Genomic DNA, 27,914 nt, shown 5'->3' on the forward strand with positions numbered 1-27,914 from the left:
TTACTGAGGGGACTCAAGGACATAAAGAGCTTTTGGGAAAGTGACTATAGCATGCAAAGAGAAAAGCTTGCATTGTGAAGCCACTAAAATCACTGATGGTATGTGTTTTGCCCACTTGCCAAACCTAGAAAGAGCAGGATTTATTTGTGGCACTTTAAGTGCCTCAGCAATGCAGGTAATAAATATGACAGAGCAAGGTGATATACTTCCCCAGCACAGCTGTCAGGCATCTTTAATACTGTCTCCCCCCATTTAAATACTAGTGTAGTTTATCTATTTACTTGATGTATTGGAATAAGTAATATAATTTATTTGCGAGTCTGATGATGCTTTAACATCAATGATTTCACCTTGGTTTGTGTTTTTATGAAACACGGAGGATGTGCTGCGTAATTCTCGCTGAGTGACCGCATGGAAAGCATATAAACCTTGCAGGGTCCTAAATGTGGTTTCACACACAACAACACTGAGACATGTCACTGTGTAGATCTTTACCCTGCTGTACCCCTGCTGGGGTTTTATATTGTTTGTTCTGTTTATTTATGTGTATGTCTTCCTGATTTGTAGTTCAAAGAGCCTGCCATTACTTAAAAAAACAATACTGATCGTACAAAATGAGTATCGGTGGATTATTGTTGGGGATGAACCTATCATACTTTTGGGATCCCATTTCATGTCCTTCAGACAATATTGAGTATGAAAACCATGTCAAATGTTATATTTTTAAGTTATATTTTACTGCAAGCTAGTAAAAGAAAGAAAGTATCAAGCCACTTTTAATAAGATGACTAAATCATTCAAGGAATGTTTGATCATAGAGCAGGTGATGCAGCCATTATATATGTCTGTTCATTAAAAAAAAAAAAACTGTGCAGAGCCCCATGTTAAAATAGAACAGACCTGGGGACCCAGGAACCATATTCACAAACCTGAGAACGGCCTTGAAGTGGTGTTCACCTGTTTGGTATGGATGGTCAAATGTGGGCCGAGACTACTTAGAGCCCCATGTCCAGTCATATAAGATTTTTGTCAGTGGAATGGGTGTTAGTAACCCTAATGTACTCTGAGGGACACATCCAGGCCAATGTTCAGACCTAAACCAAGCTTAGCTGTTGAATAATGCAGGCCACGTTACCTTGGTAACCCGTATGGACACCGAAGTCAATGGCTCCCATGTAAATGCAGTTTGACAGGTCAGAGAGGCAAAGGATTTGTGCTTGTTTGTGGCTTTTGGTGTGTGCGTGGGTGCTTGCATCCAAACAGGAAGGCAAACATGCACAAGAGAATTGACTTTGTGTGAAGGAAAAAAAGAAAAAAGAAAAGTACATTATTAAGATTAGTCAGAGGATCTTACCTTGGAAATTGCTGGAAAGAACTTTCGTTGCAGTATCGGTACAATGAATCGTGTTTCTGGATCTGTTGGGAATCTGTTGGAGTTTCTATGGAGCCTTATCTTTGTAATGTACAGTACATTCATACAAGCTCCACTCCCTCCGCTATTAACAAGTTGGCTGTTTGACATTTTTTTGTGCTGCTCTGGGGCATATGGCCTGTTGTCTCAGTGCTTAGAGGAGGCAGTGGCTGATACAAGGTCCTTTGATCCCCATTATTCTCCACTGCAAACAATAGATTGTAATTACCAAACTCCTTTTTTCAGCCACAGCTTTTTCCTCTGCATGTGTGCCTAGAAGTGTAACCGCCAAAGACTCATCAGCTGCAATACGGCAGCTTGTTTGTGTCACTTTGGATCTGCTCTGCCAATTACTGTGGTAGGGAATTTGGTGGTGCGTTATCCTCATATTTTCATTGTGCCTAAGGGGCAATACTGTCACGGCTGGCTCTCTTTGTAAAGGGACCTTCACAGGTTAGAGCATAGAGACGGGAGTGTTTTCAGTGGGAAGGCGATGTGTTTGTAATGTGTTTGTGGGGGCAAAAAGGTGGGAGGTGGGAGGTAAGCCAGGGAGTGAGGAGTGATTTAAAGTGCTGGATTTGCTGTGAGACTGTAGATCATGGTAGCCTCTCAGACCGTCGTCCAATACGGTGACAGTGGCAGGCTGCTGAGTGGCCGTCGATCGAAGGACCTTCAGAGCGGCTGAATTCTCCACCGCTCTGCAAAACCCATCGTCAGTCCCTCGCTTCTATTTACCGCTCTGTGCCTCTCTGTGGAAACACTTGCAGTTAATTTAACCAGCCAGGAGTAAGTCTAGGTGGTTTTATATTTTTTAATCAAAGTAACTGAGAAAGCATCTTTATAATCACAGAATGAGCAGTATCTCAACCGCGATGAGAGAGTCCGTGTCAGGCAGAGGTCATTTAGATAGTGTTGAGTGATCTTGCACCGAAAACAACCAAAAACCAAAGTTTATAAAATGGACATAGCCTCCATGACATCATCCATAGGTTTCCTGAAGAGCAGTTTTGAAGGTCAATATGAGTGGCTCAGCCCATCGCCATCTTGGCACGGCCTGACTCCGCCTAACTTCCGTCTATTCCAAAATTGGGCAAAGAGGTGGTTTGTGGGCGGAGCTTAAGGCAGGAACGAAGCCAGATTGCTGAAACCAGCGCACAGTCGAGTTTCGTGCCGTGTCTTAATTCATGTACTGTCGTTTGTACACTTGCTTGTGAAGTACGTGAATATCGACAAGATAGTATTATCTCAAATCTGTCATTCTGCCCTCACAGGAAATAACCGTAACATTTGAATGCATCACCTGCCAACATATCTGCTGGCTAGTGTTTACTCTTTATCTCTGACGTCATTAAAACATTATATTTACATTCTTGCTGCAAAATTCCCTTCATCTCTACAAATGAGTGTTTTGAGGGTTCTTCCACATTTTTTACCAGTCACTGTTTTATATTTAAGTATTCACTCCCTTTTTCCTAATTTCCCTTTAATCAGGCTGTTCAATACCCGTTATTCATTAACAACCCACAATAGACTGTTCATGTCCATGATTCTCATTGTACTTCCCTCATATGCTTCATTCATTCATTTGAATGATGCCATTCACTTCCATGGAGGGATTTTACCCAGTTTTTTATCGTAATAATATTTGGTTGTAGCTGTCAAAAGAAATCATGTCTACCAATTTTTTTCCTTCATGTTCTTGAAACACTTGAGCCTTTTTTCTTGGATATTGCATGTTATAATTATTATTTTAGCTATGTCCTTTTTTTCCATGTTTCTTTTTGTCCCGAATGAGTCAAGCATTCAAAATGCTATTACTGCATCCTGTCATGCGGTTTTGTCACCCTCTTTGCGTTCAGTGTTTTCACTCCTTTAAGTTGGTCCAAGGTCAATTACTTGTAAGTCATTTTTGTACAGCGGGTTCATTTCAATTCAGTTTTTTTCAACCATCCCCAGATGTGCGTTTAGTAATAGACAAAAATCCAGTGTGGAACCTGCACGTTATGATCCAGGACCGTTCAAGTCTGTGCAGAAAGTGATGTTCTGTAATTACATTGTTGTTTTATAGGCATTGGTGCTATTGAGCAATTCTTCAATTAGCGTACGCATGATTTAGGTGTCTCTTTATTCCAATATAATCTGCATGTCCTTGCTTCCTCTTTTATGTCATTCTTCTTCTTTTGGGTAAAAGGATGTATATTATGACTATTATGGCTGGTGCAGAAATGAGAATAAGGCTTTTTCAAGGTGCTGAGGAGAATAAAGTGCAAAGGAAGAGTAGCATGGGAAAATAATTGGGTCATCTTGAACCAATGGGATATTAACGCGCCATTGGGCTTCTCTGACTGTCTTGATGCCTCCTTCTTCATAAATTGCTATGAATCAGGACACCCCATATCACAGGTGATTTAAGGTTAATTAAAGCTAAGCCTTTATGGGTCCAACCTACTCCCCAAATGGACAGAAAACTAGTGCCGGGATGTTTGAAAATGCATTCAGTGTCTCCTAGACAACCTTCAAGGCAGCAGCTATAGTATAGTGATAACCAAAACATCATAGAAATGCACCCCTTTGCCGGTTTATGCAAATAGTCCATAATAAAAGCATGCTCACTCAGGGGCCTCAGGTATAGGCAGGCAGGCAAGGGAAGGTCACATTGTAGGGGAAATTATTCTCTTCACGGCATGGTAATGAAAGATTTTTTTTATCGAGCGGAGCCAGTTAGGTTCTTGTCCTCGGCTCTCTGCTGCACTGCCGGCCCGGCCTGTGTTTATTTACTCTGTCCACAGCAGGACAGCAAATACCTGTGGGACAGCTCTGACAAAGTGAACTTTTAACTAATTGTGTCTGAGGGTGGGGTGACGGCCACAGTGAACTTTGAGGGTTGAATTTGCATGTAGAACAGGGGCTAATTAAATTATTTATCCAATATCTCGTGCTATTTAGTAACAGTAAAGACAGTTAGGTTTCCCCTTTTCTTAGTTTGATGCTTGTTTCATTCGCACACACACACACAGTTTTAGTGAAGCAGTTTCATGACTCTTCCTCTCCCAAGTGCTAGTGACTCAGTGGCTTCCAAACTTCTTGCACATGATGAAGAGCGCCTGCCTGCTCTGAGTGGAACGGGGGGAGGGGGCACCATTTGGAGGTAGTGTGTTGCATTTGTGAATGATTTGTTGGGAACAGGGTCCACTATTTCAAAGGACCTGAAAGTATTGATCCAGCCCTCAATGAGCTGACACCTCATGTACCGCCTTTAGTCGTCTCATCTGGAAGGGCTGCGCCAAGAAGGACTCTGGGAAAAAGAAGTCCCACGATTAGGACCAGCTGAGCTTAGTGAAGGCAGTTTAAATAAGGTTAGGTAACATTTTTTATTAAATCATTTCATCTAAACAGCTGTGTCAAATGCATCGCTGGTTGTTTACTCCGTTTTCATGGAGATGGATTTATTGACATTCCAATAGCTGATACAATTAAGGACTTTTTGTTTGTGTTAAATTCATATTTTTCACTTCTCTCCAAGACGTCATACAGATAAAATCAGATCTTTAACTGCTAATGAAACAGTTGAAAGCTGTGGTAAAAGTTAATAAGTGGATTCCAACATCATGAAGTAGCTTTGATGGTTTATACATTTCTGGTTAAGGTATTCGGCTGGAGTGTTTGCAACCATCTGCTTAAGTTCCGATCTGTATGTTGGGCCGTGCACGCTCTGTAACATTTGCGAGACGGATCATTTTCATCGTCAGTTTTATAAAGCGTTTTATTTTCCTGAGGCAGGTGGCACCTTTTGGTGACTAATTTCCAATGCAGAATTTGGATCTCCTTTCTTGAGCTTGAAGCCTTAGTTAATGGATGACGGTATGCCAAACACGTCTCCTACATCAGAGTAACCATATGTTTGTGCGCAGCCATTAATCTCAGCCTGGATGTTGACTGTTCCTGTTCTGCCCTGTCCTACCCGAGTTATTGTCCCCTGACTCTCACTTCCTGTTGTAATAACGGCGACTGACCACCACACAGATGGCTGTCAGCCAGGCGAGGGCAGCAGAAGGGCCCTGTTGACCCCGTACACTCTCACACACACACACATGACTGCGCTGCACACACACGCTCCCACTGTCTTACACGCAATGACAAATGCCAACACACACCGAGCTGAGGGCGTCAGTGAGAGTCCCAGTCAATGACAAATTGCAGCCCAAGACAACAAGAGCCGGTGTGGCTCTCCTGTGGGACTCTTGAGATCTCTCACAGGGTGACCCAGTTCCATCACGTCTCCCCTTCTCCCCTATCCTCTACCATACCTTTTGCTCTGCTGCATGTCCTCCTGCATTCACAGCGATCATAGCAATGGTTTTTGAGGTTCGGTTGTAAAAAGGAAATCCTCACTGCCCTTTTAAGTATCTGTCTCATACCAGATAACCTGAGTTATCTGAACGTTAGCTACCAGGTCAAGTCAGCGTCTTCTCAGTAAAACGTCTGCAGCCTGAGCTTCTTCTCCTTCATCCTGCCTCCAGAACCAACACACAGTTTCTTTTATACCCTCATCAGCCGCTGCTAACATCAATTACCCAAGAGATTAAAAAGAACAAGTGGAATTTATTTCTTACTTCTTAATTCAGTCTCTTTTTTTTCTGCTTTTACAGCAAATAGCTTCGCTGCAATGCAGCAGTGCCAGTATGGGGCATTAATATTAATGTCCGCCCATTTCGCCCAGCGTGGCAGGGAGCCTGTCAATCTAGTCTTATATTGGAGGGGCTCCCTACACCAGCAAATACCTGTCCAGCACTCAAGTGCCTGGTTCTGACACTAGAAGGCGCCAGTCTGCCCCGACCGTGTAGCAAGTGTGCATTCATTGGCCAGTTGATTTACATATAGTGGATGTTTCCAGCCAATCCAGATTGAACAAATGTTATATATTCTGCCAATGGGAGTGAGAAAATTGGTAAAAGAACAAAGACTTCATGTGGGACAATTGCCCTTGATTCTGGTGGAAATGCATCGCTTTCCTATTGTATGTTTTCTTTCTAAAGGACGGTTAAAAGAGTGTTTTGTTTAACCGCTGGGAATAAGTTTTATGTTTTAGCTTGAGGCAAAAATCTGATGTGGCAAGGTCTTTTCTTGGATAATTTGCTTGTTTAAGTCTCAACTCCTTCCCGGTGGGTGAGCCACAGATGAAATTACCCCAAAAGTCCCCTAAGAGGTGTAAAATCTACAGTATGTAAGCAAACAGTTCTTTGTAACAAAGAAGACACATTATGAATGGGAGATTAGGCAGAGTGGGTGCGGTTGCTATCACATATAAGCAGCGCTCCTCTGCATTAAGTGGTTGAAGATGGCTGCAAGCAATGCAGGTGTGTGTGTGTGTGTGTGTGTGTGTGTGTGTGTGTGTGTGTGTGTGTGTGTGTGTGTGTGTGTGTGTGTGTGTGTGTGTGTGTGTGTGTGTGTGTGTGTGTGTGTGTGTGTGTGTGCGTGCGTGTGTGCGTGCGCGTATGTGTGCGTATGTGTGTATGTGCGTAAGCCTCTGTGCAATGAGAGGTAGAGAGAGAGAGCGAGGGAGACTGGGATCAGTGTGCTGCGCTGTTCATCACTGCAGCAGTACACCAGCCCTGAATCTCTGTCCATACAGAGGTGCTGACTGCCTGCCCCGTGCCTCTCTGCCCCTCTTTCTCCTGCATTTCCTCAAGAGGCAGTGCTGATGATGCTCTCTTTCATTACTCCAGAAAGAAGAAGACAAGCTCGAGGTTTAGCAAAAAAAAAAAAAAAAAAAAACCCCGCAGAGAACGCTTGCCAGCTCATTGGATTGCATTTCTTTCTTTTTCTCCGTCTTAATTCATCATTGACTCTGCAGGCTGTGGCCTTTCCTGCCTTGCACCGGAGCCCATTTCCCTCTCTGTGCTGTTTGAGATGCTATTTACCTTACTGTTGTTTACGTAAACATTCCACTGCATGCTGTTCAGCCTCATCAAAGTCAGAGAAAAATCGCCTGCCTCCTTGTGTCGCAGTTCAAAGATATTGCCCTGCATGATTATTCAGGGTTAAACAAGGTCAGAAGTGTTCCCTCAAGCACTGCTGCTGTAGTGCTCATAGAAGGTACATTGTGTGCCCAACTATAGACAAGATTCAAGATTAGTTAAGTGTCTCATTTTAGATTGAATAATATTTGGACCGAATGAAGAGTTCTTTAATATGCTAAAATAGGAACCAGTTTCATTTTATATCTCTCATGTACCATATGCCTGCATGTATGCGCATGAGCATGAAGGGAGGTGGGGTCGGGGGCAAAGAGATAATGGACAAGTTCAAGCATTAAACTTAAGCTGCAATTCTATGAAACCTACTTGACTTAATTGGAAGAAAGCTGTTAACTTGTCGGATTCTAATTATAACTGTACAAGTCAAATCTGTTTTTTTTTCTGCCGTCTTTGTATTTAGTAAGGAAAGGAAATACGAGTGTGGCTTCCTCCTCCCAGTAAAGTGGGTTTCTTTTCCTCAGTGACGCTGGAGGGAGTGTCAGTCAGCCTCCCTCTTTATCCCCACTGTGACACCGTGACTCCTTTTCAGCCCTCCTCTGGTACATTTGCCTTTGCAGCCACCTCTCTGTGTGGCACACATCCTCTAAATGACCTTCAGTGGCACAGAATTGGCTCTTTTCACCACACCAGGCCACTTTTTGTCCAACAGCACTGGTTAAATGATACACAGTCTTTCCTTCTCACCTTGTCTCTTTCTTCCCCGGGAGGAGACCCGAGTGAATGCAGCTAAATTTTGTGTAATTACCATTTTGCCTTCAACGATAGGCGCTTTTGCGCATCATCAAGGGAAAAGTGTCTCCCCTATTTAACTGAAGAGATGGTAAAGGGGGGGGGGAGGGGTGTGTGTGTGTGTGTGTGGAGGGGGGGTGCTCTAAGATAATACACAGCACTTGTACTGCTCAAAGCCTGATGTAAATAACACTCTGCTTGGTAAAGCAACTCCTCCCCAAGTTCATTTAGTATTCTTGTCGCTATGTGTGAAAATGGGATCTGCTCTGCTGTGAAAAGAAAAAGTGTGTATTGGCAAATAGTGTGCAGCAGCAGCACAGACACACTGCACGAGACATTCGGCCGCAGATGCATTTACGTCACGAGTGTATACCTTTTCATCAGAATAATTAACTTCATTGTCTCGACTTATTTTGGTATTTTTCTCATGCGCCAAAGCCCGGAGTCCAGTTAAGCACTCACCTCTCTCCCTCCCCTCTCTTTGTCCTATCTGTGCAGTGCCATGCGTGTGCTGCTATCCAAACTGCCGAGGCCTTGGATCGTGGACGAGAAGAAGGACGACGGTTACACTGCACTGCACCTGGCTGCCCTAAACAACCACGTGGAGGTGGCTGAGCTTCTGGTGCACCAGGTAACAACACTCCAGCAACTCACCGACACATAACTCATTTGAATGCGCTCTTCTATTACTTAACCCGATATAAAATGGTGTTAATCATACTCTATTATACAGCGTCTACATATGTGGTGTTCTGTGGTTGAGCACGTAAAATGCCGAAAAGTAGACTTTATTTTTGTACATGTATTGCATTTATACAACACAATTAAACAAAATAAAATAAGAAGTATATCTTCCTTTAGACGGGACGAAAAAACACACCTCAATCGCCCTCTGTGTAAACACAGCTGAACAGACCTCGCCGTTTAAAAAAATCATCCTAAAGCATTGCAGCATCAGTACTGCCTGCACTTTTAGCTTTACCGGACTACAGACCATTAAAAGCAGCTCCCACTGCACTCCCTGCAGCCAGCAAGCTGGAGACCAGTTGAAGCCCCTACACTATAACTGCCATTTTTTTTTTTTTATTGAATCCATACGGTTCACTGGGCCTCCAGGGGTATTCTTTAGTGCTGCTGGGCCCTCATATCCTCCTCCAGTTGCAATCAGAAGTTCATGCTCTCTTTTTTTTCCCATCTGAGATTGCAGGTTTAGCTCCCTGAAGACTAACACACACGCACACACAAGTTTACAGCAAAAGTCACCTGATCAAGTGGGAACTGGGTTAATTAGGATGTGGTGCAAGGCAGTAATGTTGCTGCAACATACCAACGCACAAGTGTTCGCTGTGCAAGCTACCTTTCAGCGGGGACAGCGTTCCCCCCCTCCAAGTTCCTGCAATGGGTTTGTTCGCAGTGATGGCTCAGCTTTCTATTCAGAAACTGCACCACACTATGAGGTGCACTGCAGATTCCCAGCTGGCCGGCCAGCCAGCCAGCCAGCCAGCCAGCCAGTCAGTCAGTCAGCCAGTCAGTCAGTCAGTCAGCCAGTCAGTCAGTCAGTCAGTCTTATTACTTTGGGATTTCACACACTGCCTGATCACAATGCTTATCTCCCCCCCACATCTCCTCAGCTGAGGTGTTTGCAATTGGAAATGACAATCACATGCAGCGTTATTGTAGGATGCCTTTTTTTTTTCAGTTCCCTGGGTGATACTTTGTTGGTCGGCAAGGCTGAAGGAAAGAAGCTTCTGTCATGCAACATAAAGCCACAGGGGTTGTTACAGTATTTCATGAGATAAACAATTTTGTTATTCTCTCAATGATTTTTTTTTTTTTTTTTCATCTGTATTTTTTTTTCTTCACTTCGCTGTCATCTCTGTGTGCACATATGCATGCACAAATGCCCATATGTTTATTGTGTGTGTTTGCTTCTGTCAGGGCAACGCCAGCCTTGACATCCAGAATGTCAACCAGCAGACGGCATTGCACCTGGCAGTGGAGCGCCAGCACACGCAGATAGTCCGGGTTAGTGGGACCCTCTTTCTTTCTTATTCTCATGTGTTCCCCTTCCTTTCGCGTCTCACCGTCTCTACTAAGTGAACATCGCCGTCTGCAGTGATCTTTCAGTCCTTCTTTCTGGACCGGACACAAAAGGGAGACGAGCAACATCAGCGCAGCCCCACGTTTAATTTACACGCTTGGATGTCCTGCAGTTGAATGAGGTCCTGCTTCAGAGGGGAGGGAAACTGCTCTCTGAGCCAGTGTCTTGGCTTGAGTCTTTTGGCGTAGTGTTGGATTGAGATTGCCACGTTGCCATCTTGTGGACTCCAGAAAAAATGCACTGCATAATTGGGTAGCACAATACCGAAGCAGTTCACTGTAAGCAGCGACCTTATAAATCAGCATTGTGGCATTTGCATTGTAGCATAAAATTAAAGTTGTTTTATGGTGGTTGCTGGAGTTTCTGCTTGATTGCCTGTTTGTGTAACTCTTTGTTTATATGTTAACAGCTGCTGGTGCGGGCGGAGGCCAAGCTGGATGTCCAGGACAAGGACGGGGACACACCGCTCCATGAGGCACTGCGTCACCATACGCTGTCCCAATTGCGACAACTCCAAGATATGCAGGACGTCAGCAAAGTGGAGCCCTGGGAACCCTCCAAGAACACAGTACATATGCACCTATTATTAACCTCACTGTTCCTTCTAGGTTACATTACTTTGTATGTGTCATGGTTTATTTAGGTATCATAAGGCATCACAGGATTAAGATGTTCACACCTCAAAATGAAAGAAATGTGGGTTTAGTTGCAGGTAATAACAGGAAATGTGCAATGATAATTAACTTGATTTATAGATATTTTTATTTAAGGTCAATAATAATGAACAATGGTGTGAAATGCAGTTATAGCGGGCTCTGTCTGGAGGTCAAGTGTGGCACCTCATTATCCAATAGACTGTTGTGATTCAATTTGACATTCCCAAATATATTGAGTTAGAAAAGGCATGCATATTAATGCAGCATGTTAGGAACTTTAGACGAGACCTGGGTACTGAACTTTGATATTTTTGCTCCGGTACGATCTGCTATTGAAAAATGCCTTATCATTCTGCACTATTTTTCGATGCCTATGGTGCATCCTGAGAAACACGTTTTTATTTGAAAACTTGTATTCCATTGACGCAATGTCATCAGCGTCAAGTGAGCCAATACTGTGTATACCATACATTGCTTCTCACTGTACAATTACTTATTTTCAATTTAGGTAGGTAAAGCTTACATTAGGACTCATTTCACTCTTTAAAAACACAATTTTGGCCACCTCCGTACCTCCCTGAGTTGAATGTGCTGCAAGGGACTGGAAGTCTTCTCTGGGGCCAGCAAAGGAACTTGAGTGTACTGTTAGCATGCGAGGCGTTTGGGCAACATAGGTAAATTGTAGCGTCCAGTGAAAACCTCTATGTGAGGTGTTTAGAGACATCTGTTAATTGTAGTTATAGATAATAACCTGGGTTACACTCTCTCCCCTCTAAACTACATGAACAGTCCATTTTGAACAGCACCCAGCTCCACCTGCCAGCTACTGCAATTCATGGCTCGTTCAAATATCCAGTTTCTTCCTTCCATATTCTGTCACCTGCTTTTTCATGTCATGATCTTGGAAGACTGAGTAGAGTTGTCTTGTCGCAGTTATTCTTCAGGACCTCTACACACACCTATAATAAAACCAGTGTGCGGCCCGCTGTCTGAAAAATGATGACAGATCACAGTTAGTCAGGAGGCCCAGTGCTCCGCAGTCTCCATCACCTGCATCGCTGGACATCAGCAGCGGCACCAGCCCCGTCATTCACACCGCAGCCAGATAGAGGCATGGAGCAGTCAGCCGGGCCTGAATGAGTTGAAGCCAAAAGGGGGGAGCATGTCAGACCTGAACCTTCTCCATGTTAACACCACATCATTAATCGCCACAAGGAAGAGTTTAAGGCCCAGCTTCTGTGATAGACTTTCTGTACCTGTCACCTTCCGTCTCCCTCCTACTCCTTTTTCTTCTCCACCTCCTCCTCTATCCCCCTCTCTCTGCCCTCTGCGGTTCCCCAGCGGAGGAGCGGAACAGACAGACAGCAGGCCTAATTGAGATATGTGCTGTTGGGTCACTCTCCCATAGCCCCCCCCCTTCAAGATGAGAATTGAATTAGTCGGCCCGGTGGCTCCATCAGCAGAGATGTAAAAGCTACTGGTTGAAGACAATCAGACATGGAAGGCCTAAATTGTCAGAGATAGAGAGCGGCTTTGAATGGAGGTAGACTGAGTGAGGCGATGGGAGGGCGAGAGACGGGACAGTTAATGGGATTTTGGGAGAGGGTGAGGGGGTTATACTGCCCTGACAGTCGTCCTAAGGCCTGTCTTTGATTGACTTATTGGTAGTGACCTGATCTGTACTTTGACTTGGTTCTTCTTTAAATTAAAACCAGCCCTCCTTACTCTTCTTACCTGCTTAAAAGTTCAAGTGCCAGTGTGCACAGTAGAGACAGGACTTCACACTCGATTCATCTTAGAAATAATCTCATGTCAAAAGCCTGAAACGCCTCAGACTTTATCTGTTTTTGCGTGTCTGTCTTTTTGCAGTTAATCATGGGCTTGGGCACCCAGGGAGCAGAGAAGAAGAGCGCAGCATCCATCGCCTGCTTCCTGGCAGCTAACGGCGCCGACTTGACCATTCGTAACAAGAAGGGCCAGTCCCCTCTAGACCTGTGTCCCGACCCCAGCCTCTGCAAGGCTCTGGCCAAATGTCACAAAGAAAAGAGCAGGTAAACATGCCAGGGATCGTATCACATTTTGGGAAATATACTTACTTGTTTTCTTGCCGAGAGTCTGATGAAAAGATCGATACCACTTTCATGTCTGGGTGGGAAATATGAAGCTGGAGACGAGATGGTGGGCTGAGCTTAGCATAAAGACCAAAAAGCAGAAGGAAACCGCAAGAGCAAAAATGTTCACCTGCCTGTAGCTGTGTAGCTCCGTAATGAACATGTTACATTGTGTGTGTTTTAATCTGTGTAAAACTTCAGAGGAAAGAACAACACAGTTTTATAGAACGTTATGTGCCGAATTATTTCTTGGCCAGAAGCTGTTTGTTCCTGGAGTTGCAGGACTTCAGCAAAGAACACCTTAAACCAGAAATGGTTATTTAGTTACAGTTGTGTTTTTTTTTTTTTTTTTTACTGTGTTGGTCACGGGGACCGAGATCTACAAATCTGTTGTGTTTTCGAGGTGTTATTAAAGAGTTCAGAGACTGTTACTGTTGCTCGCGAATGGATTGCAGCACCTTGATGTGCGCGGAGCCGAGGGAGGCAAATTCCTTTGTGAGAAAATATTGCAAGTTACATCGCTTGATCAACATCGGCACCCGAGTTACACTTGTTTCCGTGACCACTGCTATGTGCGTATTTGCTCACGGTGGACTTGAGCGTTTCGCGTCAAACTCGGGGAATCGGATACAGAGACCCCTGAAATGTTTGTTTTTAAATCAATGAAGCAATGAGATCAGTGAGGTGGTTTGAGTGGCATTCATGTTTCAAGATGGACAGAATGTCACTGTCCGAGACAGAAGAAGGCACGTCAGGTCAGGAGCGCCACCAGGTTGGTATCCTTTGACATTTGCCGGGTTGTGCACTGTGAATTTGTCCTCCAGGGTCAGACTGTCAACACTGAGTTCAACGGTGATGTTCTGAGGCATCCAAGGAAAAACATTCAGTGCAAACAACCTGAACTGTGGCCTGATGGCACGTTGATTCTCCAATAAAATGCGCAAGTTTCTCGCCCTTAACAACACAATCTTCGCTCCCCCACTCGACAGATTTGGCTCCCATGCGACTTCTTTCTGTTCCCAGAAAACTCGGGTGCTAATGTTGATCAAGAAACGTAACTTTGAATGCTTACTGACGTTCTGGCTTCACCCTGTTCTGTGCTCTGTTCACACGCACCTTGAACAGTCTCAGAGCTTTCTCGTGTTTTGTCTGCTTTTCACATTTATTTGCCGTGACGGCACTAACTGCCTTCGAAAAGTCCACCAGCCGAAACCCCAGTTCCACGTGGGGAGTAAAACGAGGAATTTACAAGAATGTGTTTGTGTGTACTCGGGTACCCACTGCTCCCACAACAGCACCTGAAAGAGATAAAAGCAGAAGTCATATCTCAGGACAATCATCAGATGATTTTTATTGATTTTCCTTCCTCGCTGAAGATGCTTCATGTCAGGCTTTTACTTTGAATTTCATCTTCCATCTCCCGATTGCGTTCGATGTTCGCCGGCAGCTGCTCTCGCTTCATAATCCCTGCTGTTCTCCCCCCGTCCCCTCCCCCGTCCCCCGTCCCAGCGGCCAGGTGGGAACCCGCAGCCCGTCGCTGAACAGCAACATCGAGTCGCTGGAGGAGTGCATGGTGTGCTCCGACATGAAGAGAGACACTCTGTTCGGGCCGTGTGGACACATCGCCACCTGCTCGCTCTGCTCGCCGCGCGTCAAGAAGTGTCTCATCTGCAAAGACCAGGTTCAGTCACGAACTAAGGTATCAGAGACGCTCCCGCCACCTGTCCTCCCCTCAAACAGACACATGACACAGACTGCATAGACTCCTGTGCTCTCTTTTCTTTTTTTTCTCGTGTGCTTATTTCTCCCCTCCGCAGATTGAGGAGTGTGTAGTCTGCTCCGACAAAAAAGCAGCAGTGTTGTTCCAGCCCTGTGGTCACATGTGCGCTTGTGAGAGTAAGTCACCCATTTTCGACATTACGACCTTGAATTCGGCACCAGCGTCTCTCCTATTTGCTTCATTTTGTGTAAATGAGAAACTGGATGTTAACGTTTTGTGCTTGTCCCCTCCAGACTGTGCGAGCCTCATGAAGAAGTGCGTACAGTGCCGGGCTGTAGTGGAACGCCGCACCCCCTTCGTTCTTTGCTGTGGAGGGAAAGGTATGGAGGATGATGCCGCTGATGATGATGATGATGATGATGATGATGATGATGACCTTAGTGAGTGAATCTTCCACACGTTCCCTTTTAATCCACCCTTCTTCTTTATTTAGTTTTTCTTTCTTTTCTTCATTTCTTCTTTGCTTTCTTGCTGCCTCGCTTATGCATTTTATTCCTATGTTTGCATCACTGTTATGTTGTATTTTTCCATCTTGGTAGCAATGTTAGAAACATATACTAAGTGCACTCAACTCAGAGGTCAGACAATCAGTCAATCTTACTTTCAGAACTCATTTCCACGTTAAAATCTGGCATGTTTTAATCATTGCACCCACTCTGATTATGTCATTTGTACGCTCTTCTATTTAGATATTGGCTCGCGTGGACGGTGGCCTCAGTAATGCTTGGCTGCTTTGTCTGAAATCTTAGAAGCCATTTCTAGATTGAGTTTTGCTGAATAATACAATAATGTCAGAGTCTACAGATAACCTGATTACATTATTTATGTTTCTGTGGCCTCCAGAAGTTTGACTAATCACACTCACATAAAAGGGATGAGCTTATTTGTAAGCATATGCTAGCAAGGACCTGTGGTCCTTATGATACATGCATATTAATAGCCATACGAATGTGTGAAAATGCTGACTTATAATATCTCCCTCGGAATTTCTGAATAAGGACACAGAATGATCAAATGTTTGAGATAGATTAAACGCCCTGCAGTAGGGCTGCATGATTAACTGTTTAAAAACACGATCTCTATTCAAACCTTCGAAGGCGTCTCATTTCTAAATGACAACTATTCTGCTAGTTTTATTTGTGACATCAGCTGCATTCAAACAAGCGCTCCTACTTTTTCCCTTAACAACTGACAATGTGGCTTTACAGAACGGGATGCAGAGGAGCAGAAACTGTAAGTTCAACAAATGAACCCAGTGAGAGCGAGTATGACACACTGGCGAAAAGAAACCGCACAGAATTTTTTTTTTTTTTTTTTTTTTTTTTAATGGTATTTAGTTAAGGGAGGAAAATAAACTGAAGCTGATTGTTTTTATGTTTCATGAAGCTGCTTTTTAAGATGAAACGAGAGCGTTCCCTTTCTCTTGTCCAATGATGAAGTGCCGATCCTTCCCCAGGCACCATCATATCTTTTTTTTGTTATATTTCTTTTTGTTTTAGAATGAGTGCAATAAACATTTATAATAAAAAAGTAATAAATTCAGAAAATCATGGTCTGAATTCTAAGCAAGAAAATCGTGCCTCCCATTTTAACCCCTAACATGCAAGCATCCTTCCAGCTGCAAAGGAGCCCCAGTTATCATCGGTTTTACCCCAAACATTGTAACTAACACTTGATTCAGGGTTTAATGTAGTGTGTAAATATATTTATTCTGGGTTGCATCCACAATCCATCTCCATGTCTCAAGGTGACAGTGTTTTATCGCCCATATCCTTATTTCAGCGGTGCATCTCACTGGTGGTTACTTGCACTGCGTTTTCCACATTTTTCTGTTGAGTTAAAAGGGAAACTGTTGTAAGTTCACGACTTTGATGTTTACCCCGGTGCGAATTGTATTTAATTCCTCCTCGTGTCAGCAAATCTCACTCGCAGTCATTACCAGACTCGCAGTAGTGAATGCAGACCCAAACACCACACATACACTCATGCAAGGGGCAGCATTGAATGTTTATCTCTTTTTTTCCCTTTATCCCGGTAACACTCGCCCGTTGCTGTCTGCTTAAAAGGCAAATCCAGTGAACAAAATTTACTTTATTTTGACTCCCTACGTAATGTACCTCGAACCCAGTGAGCACAGGCGTTAGACTCATGCTTAAGCATTGGCTGATGGCAAAAAAAGAAAAGAAAAAGAAATCACTTGCCGCTTTTATCAGTTCTGCATAGAAGTAACTCTGTTTCCCTTTCTACAAATTCTTTCTCTGCACCTCCCTCAGAGGCTGTAGTGAGTAGTTTTGGTGGCCAACCGTTGGGCCGGCGAGGGCGGCATGTGTTATAACAATGTGACTGGTTATTCCCAGCAGGGAGCTCTAACAATATGGCAGGGGGATCGCAGGATCTTCTCCAGCCCAACAATCTGGCACTAAGTTGGTGTAAGTATACCTCCGTGATCCCCTCCTTTATCAGAGCCTTGTTTTTTTAAGGGCCCCCTCCCTCGCCTCCCTCACAGTGCTGCCCTGGCCCCGCTCCCCTCCCCTTTAACCCCCGACCCTTTCTCTTTCAGTGCTACACACACACCCTAAACAGTAGATGATGATGATGATGATGTATATGTATGATGCAGTTCCCAAGAATCACACTGGCGCTCGCCGTGTCTGGCAGATGTTTGGATGTGACAGTCAGCCAGCTTGGAGTCCCCAAGCAGGGCATCACTCCAGACAATAATAAATACATGCAGGCAGTTTCACACCCACATAATCATTACACACAAGCACCCGGCGGATTGTACAATGCCAAAAAAAATTCTGCTTTATGTTTTGTCCTGAGCCAGTTGATACTGCAGAAAATTACAAAGTGTGCATTTGTGAACTAAAACCATTTAAAAGTGAGCCAGGACAGACTTTCCCGAGCCAGAGAGGTTTAATCTGCCAAACAAATTCAAAAGAGCTTGTGTTTGTGATGCTTTTTAAATTATAAGCAATATGACTGGCTGGTGTGGCTACATTTATGTTTTATTGACGGGGAAATTTGTGGTAGCCACTGGTTCAAGCTAATTTGCAGAGCCCGACTGATATATGGGCTGATCGGCTTATGACAGTTAGATGAGGGTGTCTCAGAAAGCTCTGAGGCTGTTCCTTTTGCGTGAACAGTTGTCAGTACCGTGACATACATGGAGCTGGGGAAGCTCTAACCATTGTGACTAAGTATTCAAAAAAAAAAAAAAAAAAAAAAACGTCGCTCGATCAACATCAACATCTGAGTTTGCACACGTTTTTGTGTTTACTGGCATGTGTGCATTTGCGATTTCATTTCGGATATCAACTGAAGCAGAGGAGCATTTGGAAAATCGGCAACAAAGACCCTCGAACCGTTTCGGAAAGCTAACAGCAATTAAGCAACGGGCCGGGCGAGGTGTTTTGAGCGGCGTTTGTATATCAAGGGGGGCAGAAGGTCAAAAACCGAAGCAGGCGCATCAAGTCAGGAGCTCTACCACCTGACTGTCGTCCCGCAGGTTCGGACGGTCGACGCGGAGTTCCGCCCGTGACTCTTGAGGTGTCTGAGGGAGTATTCAGTGCAAATGCACATGAACTGTGGCACAATGGCGCTTCGCTTCTCCGATGTGACAAAGCATCTGCTCACAGCGTGAAAACGGGCGAGTCTCTCGCCCGCCACATCACTGCTGTTCCTCCGCACCGCCCCAACTCACCAGATTTGACTCCCTGAAACGTCTTTCTGTTCCCCAAAAATTAGACACAAAATTCGATATTCGCTCTCTGCTCGGGTTTCGCGTCGAGGGTGAAATCACTAACGTTCGCGTACCACCGGGCACAAAAACACGCGCGTAACTCGGGCGTCGATGTCGGCGTTGGACCCAGAAATCCAGTTTCAAACGGGCTCTATTAATTACTGAAATCTTTTGGGTGATAAATGAATTCCTTTTTTCTGTTTGTTTTTTTGTGTGTTTTTTTTCCTCCCCCTCAACATGTGTTTATGTTTTTGTCTTCTGTCCAAACAGCGAGTGGAAACATCCCAGCACTGCAGAGAGACAAGGACAACACCAACGTCAACGCTGACGTACAGAAGCTACAACAGCAGCTTCAAGACATCAAGGAACAGGTGAGCTCACAAAGCAGGTGTGGCTCCCCAACTACCGAGGAAGGATCAAACTGAACCACAGCTGTAAATCAAATACATGTCTTGGTTCGTAAAGTTGTTGTGTCGGACTTGTCTTCGTCAGTAATTCCTGAAAGTTGAAGTGTGTTTACCGCGGCGTGAAAACACGAGCTGTGATCGCTCCTCTTCTCCGTCTGTCTGCAGACCATGTGTCCGGTGTGTCTGGACCGGCTGAAGAACATGATCTTCATGTGCGGCCACGGCACCTGCCAGCTGTGCGGGGACCGAATGAGCGAGTGTCCCATCTGCCGCAAGGCCATCGAGCGCCGCATCCTCCTCTACTAGACCTCCCAGCAGACTCGCTTTTCTTCTTCTTCTTCTTCTTCTTCTTCTTCTTCTTCTTCTTCTCCTCCTTCTCCTTCTTCTTCTTCTTCTCCTTCTTCTCCTCTTCCTCTTCCTCCTCCTTCTCTTAAAGCCCTCACTGACCATGCCCTGCAACACGCCCACATCCACACCAGCTGCTGCTGCTGCTGCTGCTGCTGCCATCCTCACAGCACCCGAGTCAGCCAGCCATGTCTTGTCTTATTCTATACTACTAACTGCTCTTTTTATGGTTTGATTGTGTTCAGATGGAATCTCTGTTACAAAACAAGGAAAAAAATACCAACTGACTTCAAGTTTTCTGTCGCCGTTTGTGCGGACAGAAAGACGCTCGCTTCACGGACGACACCCTGTTTTTCTTCTCTCTTGCCTTTCTTTTTCCCGCCATCCTCGTTGTTTTCTCTGTTTTTACTCGACATTTGAAACTTCTTTTCTCTCCCGGAGTCTGAGCTTCACATTCACAGTCTTGGATATGAACTTAAGGGGTGAATCTTATCTCTGGATTTCACCCTGGAATAAGTCAGAAGCGTGGGGGAGGCGAGGTCGGTCTGTTACCTTTTGATGTAAAGCTCTTGTGCATCTGTCGCAGTCAACGCCAGCTGAGGTCAAGTTTTATTGTATTTGTAAATCTTTATGCAAGTGTATTGGTATCAGAAGCTCCAGATGTGGATTTTTTTTTTTTTTTTTTTTTTATTAAAGTACTTAATTTTTCACGACAGTATGTCAGGTTTGAGACACGTCACTGTTTGCACCACTTAAAGGTCCAGTGAGCGTTTCGGCTTCGCATCTGTGTTCAGTTCGGCTGTTGGACTCTCTGTCGTCGCAGTCGAAGACCAAATGTTGGCAGTTTTGCACTAGAAAAAGCTGAGTCAGGGTAAAAGCGTTTTTTTTTCTTCTCCGCACTGAGTCTGGAGGTCCACTTCAGCTCAGTGGCAGATAAAAGTAGTCTGACTGCCAGATATGCACACTACACCTTGTTTACCAAGCTGTAACTACGGCGGTGTTGCAACACTACAGATTTAAGAGCCCGGCGCGTCGGGATTCAAGACAAACTCATTCAGCTTCTGTCCAGTGAACAGCGCCTGTTGTAACTGTTTGTTTCACACACACACACACACACACACACACACACACACACACACACACACACACACACACACACACACACACACACACACACACACACACACACACACACACACACACACACACACACACACACACACACACGATGCAAACCTTTCTATAACAAGAGTATCTCGTCACATCTTGATGTTAAACTGTTGAGACTCGGTAGTATTGTCTGACAAATTGTACGATTCAATGAGCATTGCTAATTTACCATTGAAGACTCTGTGCCATTTGCTTCCAAAAATCGACTTGTTGAATAACTTGTATGGGGATAAGGTGCTCTTTATCTTGTATTACTTTCTTATTTTTATTTAAGTGTATTTCCTTTTCTCAAAAATCAAACCGTTATTGAGCTAGAGAGTACAATCTATTAGAACATCAAGATGGAAATGTAGAATAAATTATTTTGTATTGCAGCCCAAACGATAGGACTTCTAGGTATCACTGCCTTCCTACTATGTAGCCTCAAAATCTCTCAAACATTCTGCTTTGATATTCATGTTGAAAAATGTTTGTGATGGGGATTATTATTTTTTTTTTCTTTTTCGTTTCGTTTGCAATAGCTTTCTAGCAATCATCGGTAGGTTTCTCTGATATAGGTCTGAACTTGTTCATTTGTGAAACAGGAAAAAAAAAAAAAAAAGCATTTTGTTGTTTTAAGTGTCAAGTATCTTTTCAGCAGTGTTTCATTTGGGAGGAAAGCTAATGATTTTTTAAAGACAGAACTTGCCTTACCTCTTGAAAAGGCAGTTGCCCATGTGGAGACTCAGTGAAGTGGCTCGCTTGCTCTGCTATGTGGGAATTTGCAACCGCATACAAGCATTTGTTTTTTGTTGTTGTTTGTTTTTTTGTTTTTTTTAGGTCTGAAAGCAACTTTTGATTCTTTTCTCTGATCACGATAACACTTTAAGCTAGAAGCACTAATACGCTCTTTGGGTAGTGTTGTCTTGTTATGGTTGTTCTGGAGGGGAAAAAAAAAAAAAAAAAAAAGCCTATTTTCTACTTTATTTTCAATACCTGTAACTGTCCTGTTAGACCTGTATCAATAGTATTTTCTTTGGCATGAATGTTTGACATATGCAGTACGACATGTATCATTAAAAAAAAAACAACGTTCAGTCTGTATTGCTAATAAGTGCTTTTAAAACAACCATATCGCTTAAATAAAGTTTTAAATGAACCACGAGACATTAAAAGTGCTGCATGTTGTGTTTTTTTTTTTTTTTTTTTTTTTTGATTGTTTGATTTGTTTTTAAAGTCGAGTTCAGATGTCGCAGGAAATTAGCATTTTGTTGCTTTTCCCCTGCTGTGCGGCGTCTGCCTCAGAGGAGACGGGGCTGCGGGGACGGGAGGGACGGGGTAATTGAAAAAATGCTAACGCCTAATAATGACTCGACACCGGCGTGCGACAGGTCAGCTATGGTAATCACAGAGAGGGACCAGACAGAAAAAAAAAAACACCGCAGAGAGAGATGAGAGAGACCCAAATAGAGCGATGCATCTTCTCCCGTGAGCGGAGTGACAGCGCGACGTCTCACGAGGCTCCTCCGAAGCACTAAGAAATTATGGCCAAAGGCCGTTTATGTTCTGGCTCATTGACTAGTCCATTCATAACCTAGACGTCTTTGGGCTCGTCTCGCAGCGGCAGCGGCGGCGGCGGCATACAGCTGCTCACAGGGAGACATTCATCATGCTGTCATCCTCTTCACTGTCACTGCTCACTGTACACTCTTGACAACTTCTTTTACCATCCCGGATCCCCTGCGACGCTGCACGAGGCCACGGCCCGGCGTCAACGTCTTCCGCCGTGTTTGCGGCACTTTGTCATCGTTATTACTCGAGCAGTTGTCTCAGAGAAAATGTAAAAAAAAAAAAAAAAAAAAAGGGCTCTCATACCGGTGTTGTATGACCAAAAGCACGCTGACAACATTGTCAGCCGCAAGATCTAAAGAATAAATTGCCATTTTCGGCCACAGTTTATGCTTCACGTCTGAGCGCGGAGAATCCGTTTCACGACGTCGTGCCGTCACGCTTCCTCAAAGCTCTCGAGTTCACAAGTTGTAACGTTGTGTTCTGCCATTTTCAGAAACGGCAGAGGGGATGTGAATGCATTTTTTTTTTTTTTTTTTTTTTTTTAACGTCGGACGAGAAGTTTGATTTGTTGTCAATTTTGTCGGATGTATTTTTTCTAAGCAACTTAACAACACGCCTGAAAGAAAATGTCGATGCTCCCTACGGGCCTCGTCTTTTCCCTCCGTCGTTATGCCGTCGCATTTCCTGCGTCACGCTGCCCGTCTGCTTGGCGTGCGAAATCTTCTCCGGATCCAGCGCGCTAAATTGTTGGCCTGTGTGATATGCTGCGCTGCTAATTTGATTTTAATTTTTAATTTTTAAAAAAATATTTTTTATATATTATTATTATATTATTATATATATTATAATATTATTATTATATATTTTTTATATTTATATATTTTTTAAATTATTATTATTTAAATTATTTAATTTTAATTTGCCCTAATTTGAGGGCAGCGGCAGGCCACGGTTTATTTCTAAAGTGTTTAAATAATTAACAACAATTTTGTTTTTTACATCATTGAAATGTCACGTGTTTATCCAGCAACTGCTGTCTGTAAAAACAAAACAAAAATATGGACTTAAGCCAGTTGGAGTACAATTGTTAGGCCTTCCAGCAAGGCTCTTGTGTACCACCAGTGTGAGAGTTTTAATTGATAGGTCATCCATACTCGATAAGAAAAATGGACCTGCTTCATTAGTTGAACAGTGATATATCAGATTCAAATCTGCTTTTTTTTTTTTTTTTAAAAAGAAGCTATATTTATATATATTTACATTCTTGTTTCCGTAAAAGCAAATGTCAGTATTTATAAATCTTTTTTTTTTTTTTTTTTTTTAACATGTTCTCTGATCAGTTTATCAGACATTACTGTCCCTGTGCACACATCACAAACAGAGGTCCCGGAAGAGATTATTTTTCTGAGTTTGGTGAGGAAGAACTTGACCGGCCTGCACAGAGCTCCGACCTCATCCCCGTCAAAGACATGTGGGATAAATTGTAAAGCCGGGTCTTACTCCCCAACATCAGCTGCCGACTTCAGTTGCTCCGGGACCGAATCCCTGCACACGGCTTCCGTAATCTCTTCATACAAGAGTGAAGACTGTTACGGCAGTACAGTAAAGCCATAATTTAGGAACATTTCGGTGTCCGCAGACCTCACGCAATCATAAAAACTGACCGTTAAAGAGTACCATCAGCAAACTGGCTGATAGATCGCACCGCCTGTCCATCACTCTGTCTGACAGCAGACCGCCATGCAGACTGACCGTCAGGGTGCCGGAGACGCCACTATCTCTGCTCTGGCCCCGGCCTGATCCTGGGGAGCGTTCCCGACCGCCCCACCCACAAGCTTCAGCTGCTTGAAGGCTGCAGTGTTTGCTGACTGGACTGCAGGGGCTGTTACTCCCACACCAGGGGATCAACTAATCCCCCCCCCCCCGCTGCCCTGCAGAGTGTGAGTGATGGTGGCCCGGCGCTGCAGACCTGACTGAGCAGCAGATAGAGATGAATCGAACTCCCCCCCCCACCCCGGAGAGCAGAGCGGGCAACCACGAGCAGGAAAATGACTGTGACCCTGCTCGCAAGTCTGTGTTGTGATCACCGAGAAGGGTTGGTGACATCCATCTGTTGGTGCACTCAACATGCCGCAGGGGAGGAAGGTGCGTGTGGACCCCCCCCCACACACACACACACACACCTCAGGCTTTGCCCTTGGCGCTGGTTCTGAAGCTATGACCTGACAGAAATTAATGTATTCCTCTCACATTTACTGCGTGGTGAAGCTGTGACAGCAGGTTTTGGACATGCAGAGTTCAGTGCACATCACAAGGTGGCAGTACACCCAACGGCTAAATACTGAAGAACTCCACTGTCATAAATAAACCAATATATGATGGTGCAGCAGAATCCACAGGACACATAAGTATTCTGTTTCGGTGTGACAGACGTCATTATTCATCCAGATGTTATCCTGTAGTCGTTTTAAAGCTTCTCTTTGAAACAGTTGTTAATCCTCGCTTTGGCCTCGAATAAGAAGTAACAGCTCAAATTTACTGCGACATTTTGGCACAGAACTCGAACGTATCATGCTGTGATCTCAGAAGTGATGTGTTTGCTGCTCGAAGGATCAGCATGATGGATATTTCATTAAACTGTCTGAGCAAAACTGAAACCAAGAGGTGAGGGCAATTCAGGGCCTCGGCATGAAAACTAAAAGTTTATTTAATGCACATAAAAATAGCATTTTTCTGACTTGTTGATCCATGAGGTTGCGGTGAAACATGAATTGTTGTCCTGGCATACTTTTTTTACAAGCAGAAAAGAAGGTTGCAGACCTTGAAGCGTTGCTGTCTCTGGCACATTTATTAGTAAACAACACTATTTGAAAATACCAGGCTTCAAATTCTCATGTTTTTCAAGAACCTGGAGATGCACAGATCAATTCTTCTATGATTCAGTCAGACCACACGGATAGAAAAAAGAGGGAGAGATACTTTTTTATCCGTCTATTTTGGCCGCTTTGGGTTTTCCTGCCATGTTGGAAGAATTGATCTCTGACTGTCTGAAGGTCCTCTCTCTCTCTCTCTCCCTCTCATGTCATCCAGTTCAGAAGTCTGGTTGAATTTATTGTCTCAGTTTATGGTCGGGCCGAGCAAAGTGTAATCTGGGCAGTCTGGACAAACTCTTGGAGGACCAGAGAAGAAAGGAGGGGTCTGACGTGGGGCCTGAGGATTTGTGAGTGTCACATTTTGGGAATTATTTTTTTTTAGGAATTTAGAGCATTTAACTGTTGAAATTTGGCAAACCGAGGACTTCGACTGTTTCATTTTAACTGCTGGTACAATCGGTAGAAGCTAAACTGTAGCTAAACAGCTATGGTAAAGTTTGGCACGTATTAATAATGGTTACGCATATAGTAAATCTTAAGGCAATTAATTTAAGCCACTAAACTTTTCCCAGATGTGGTGTAACCGTACATGCGTGTGTTTCTGTGGGTGGGTGTACCTGAAAGCAACAGCACCACCTCCCACAGAAAAGCCATAAACTCACTTATCCTCTCCCACGGATCCCTCCTCAAAACATCTCGGCCCCTGACACGCTGATTGCTTTATTGATATTGATCTGGGCAAAGTGTCAAACCACTCGTCTGTCTCTTTCTCGCTCTCTTTTTCTCTCTCTCAGTGGCGGATGACTGTTATTTATGCATGTGGAGGGAGAAGGTTAACACAAACAACACTCAAATGCAACTACTGACAAGTCCCGCAAGTATAGGTGAACAAGGTTCCTTTAAAAAAAAAAAAAAAAAAAAACTCAAGTAAAAGTATCGGGTTTTTTTTAAGCCATATTACCTACTTTTTGTGGACTTTAATAATGATTTATTGTGTTAAAATGCAATAAAAAGTTTTTGAATTAAATATTTTTAATACATTTCGTACAAAACAAACATAAAATCCACGTGGTATCGGAACAGAACAGGAAGTTGTAGACTGGGTCACATTCAGTATTTCTTATGCAAATACTAATTATTTCCAGGTCAGTGTTCAAATTGCATCGGTTTTAAACACTTTTCTGGGAATTACATATTATTTACTTTGCACTTTTTAGATGCCCACAGCTTTAACTCTGTTAATTCTGTCTATTTAAGGACTTTTAACAAAGTAAAAGTCGTCTTTAATCATCTCAAACCAAATATTCTGTGGCTTTTGACCTATTGGTCATATCCCACTTGGTGCCGTCCTTATCAACCCGGCACAATTGGAGGCTGGAGCCTGCAAGCTACATTTACAGTGCAAATGTTATCGTTCCAATGACACTTTAAACAGTCTTTATCAATATATACTCATTCAAGGTTTATGAGCTTTGATAAAAATGCCACTAGCAAAGCAGGGTCATAGCTACAGGGTGTCATTTTAGATTATTATTTATTTTCTGTGGATCTTTTGACGCTCAACAGGTAAAATAAACAGTTGGCAGAGTCCAGAGAACAAAGTGGCCCGAGTGCAAAAAAAGATATTGATTTGCTCGTCAGGAAAGAGCAGCGTGAGGGCAAACTACAGTGTGAGTTTGGCAGAACCTTATCACCCTATTATCTTTAAAACAGTGGGTTATCATAATTGCTTACTTAATAATTCTATAAAACCGTGGCGCTGCAACCTTTGCCTGGGCAGTAAACTGTCAAGTGTTTTTGATGCTGAGATTGAAAAGATTCCTGACGAAGTTAGAAATGCTGCAATTTATTAATGTCACTGGCTGGATTATAAACATTAACAGCCTGATAACTTAAAATCAAATTTAAGAAAAAAAGGGTTTAATGAGGGATCTGTGATTTAATTGAGAATGTGTCACAAAAAAATGCACCCTGTGAGAGATATTTTAGATTAATTTCCGTGGTATAAAACATGAACCACAACCAGAGCGACTTGTGAATTCTTAAAATAATGAACCAGTTGTTGCGGTGGGGGTTTACTTTAGATGTGATTAGTTTCACACCACTACGAGTATGCTGAACAATGGGGTAGCTGTGCTTAATCAACAAGTGCAAACCTCATCACATTTAACCCTCAGGCTAAGCAAACAGGGTGGTGTTGATGACACTGTCCTCCTGCGTGGTGCCAGGTGAGGAGCTCTAATCAACTCAGTATTTAACAGCTACATGTGTGAAGAGAGTTCAACAGTTTGTAAATCCTGAGAGCTCAGATAGAGAACACACACACACAAAAAAACTCCCTCGAAGACAGACTTTACTGAATTCCCCCCATAGAGAATGCTTTTTGTTTCTTATAATTTCTTGTTCGTCACGGGGAAATGGGGGTTTCTATGGAGGCAGCGAATGCTACAATCTGACAGGTGCTTGCTTTTGCCGAGCAGGCAGTAACCTTGGAGGGAGTAGACAGGAATGCAGCAGCCCTATCTGAGCTTGGAGGGAAATACTGACTGCAAAGACTTTTTTTTTTTTTTTTTTTTTTTTTTTCTGTTCTGAGAGGAAAATCAATATTCCAGAGTCCATCACACAGGCAGGCATTTTTGTGGGGTTTTTTTTGGTGTTTTTTTCCTCCAACTATGTGAAACAGGCTCAGAGTGACCCCTGGAAACATAGTTAATGTCTAACTTCTTTATCTTTGTTTTACAGCCAAGGGTTGTACCTCCAAATCAATACGCGATACACAAATATCTCAGGGCTCCGTGTTCTGGACCGGGAAAAAGGAGGGCTTGAGAGTGAGGCAGCTTTACACCACCTGGCAGAGAGGGAGGTGTGTTTTTAAAGGCCAGAAGCTTCTGGTGGAGTCAGTGGAGAGAACATGAGGCCAGATCATACAGGGGCCTTCACGTTTCAAGTCACGTTTTTGACAATATCAAAATAACTGTAACATTGTGGGAAATTGTAGTT

General features: G+C 43.6%; 1 protein-coding gene across 7 annotated transcripts in view; it reads left to right on the forward strand.

The window, feature by feature from the left end:
* The window catches only part of mib1 (MIB E3 ubiquitin protein ligase 1), a 57,950-nt gene extending 36,306 nt beyond the window's left edge, over nt 1-21,644 (forward strand). The window contains exons 13-22 of one of the 7 annotated variants that reach the window (XR_011310654.1): nt 8,677-8,809; nt 10,117-10,203; nt 10,689-10,847; nt 12,805-12,986; nt 14,556-14,745; nt 14,864-14,942; nt 15,060-15,206; nt 16,035-16,059; nt 17,187-17,255; nt 18,839-18,869. Coding sequence is in view for 6 of the 7 variants with exons in the window: in XM_069692259.1 (XP_069548360.1) it covers nt 8,677-8,809; nt 10,117-10,203; nt 10,689-10,847; nt 12,805-12,986; nt 14,556-14,745; nt 14,864-14,942; nt 15,060-15,206; nt 17,184-17,255; nt 18,839-18,939; nt 19,141-19,281 (1,291 nt within the window). In the remaining variant the exon portion in view is untranslated. Of the gene's footprint in view, nt 1-8,676; nt 8,810-10,116; nt 10,204-10,688; nt 10,848-12,804; nt 12,987-14,555; nt 14,746-14,863; nt 14,943-15,059; nt 15,207-16,034; nt 16,060-17,183; nt 17,256-18,838; nt 18,940-19,140 lie in introns of those variants that run through there. The other 6 variants (XM_069692259.1, XM_069692261.1, XM_069692262.1 and 3 more) reach the window with 6 other exon arrangements.
* Nucleotides 21,645-27,914: the final 6,270 nt, after the last annotated feature.

This window comes from Brachyistius frenatus, unplaced genomic scaffold (genome assembly GCF_029030835.1).
Source record: "Brachyistius frenatus isolate BFR_SWC_R1_liver_20210118 unplaced genomic scaffold, ASM2903083v1 Contig_12, whole genome shotgun sequence".
Lineage (NCBI taxonomy): Eukaryota > Metazoa > Chordata > Actinopteri > Embiotocidae > Brachyistius > Brachyistius frenatus.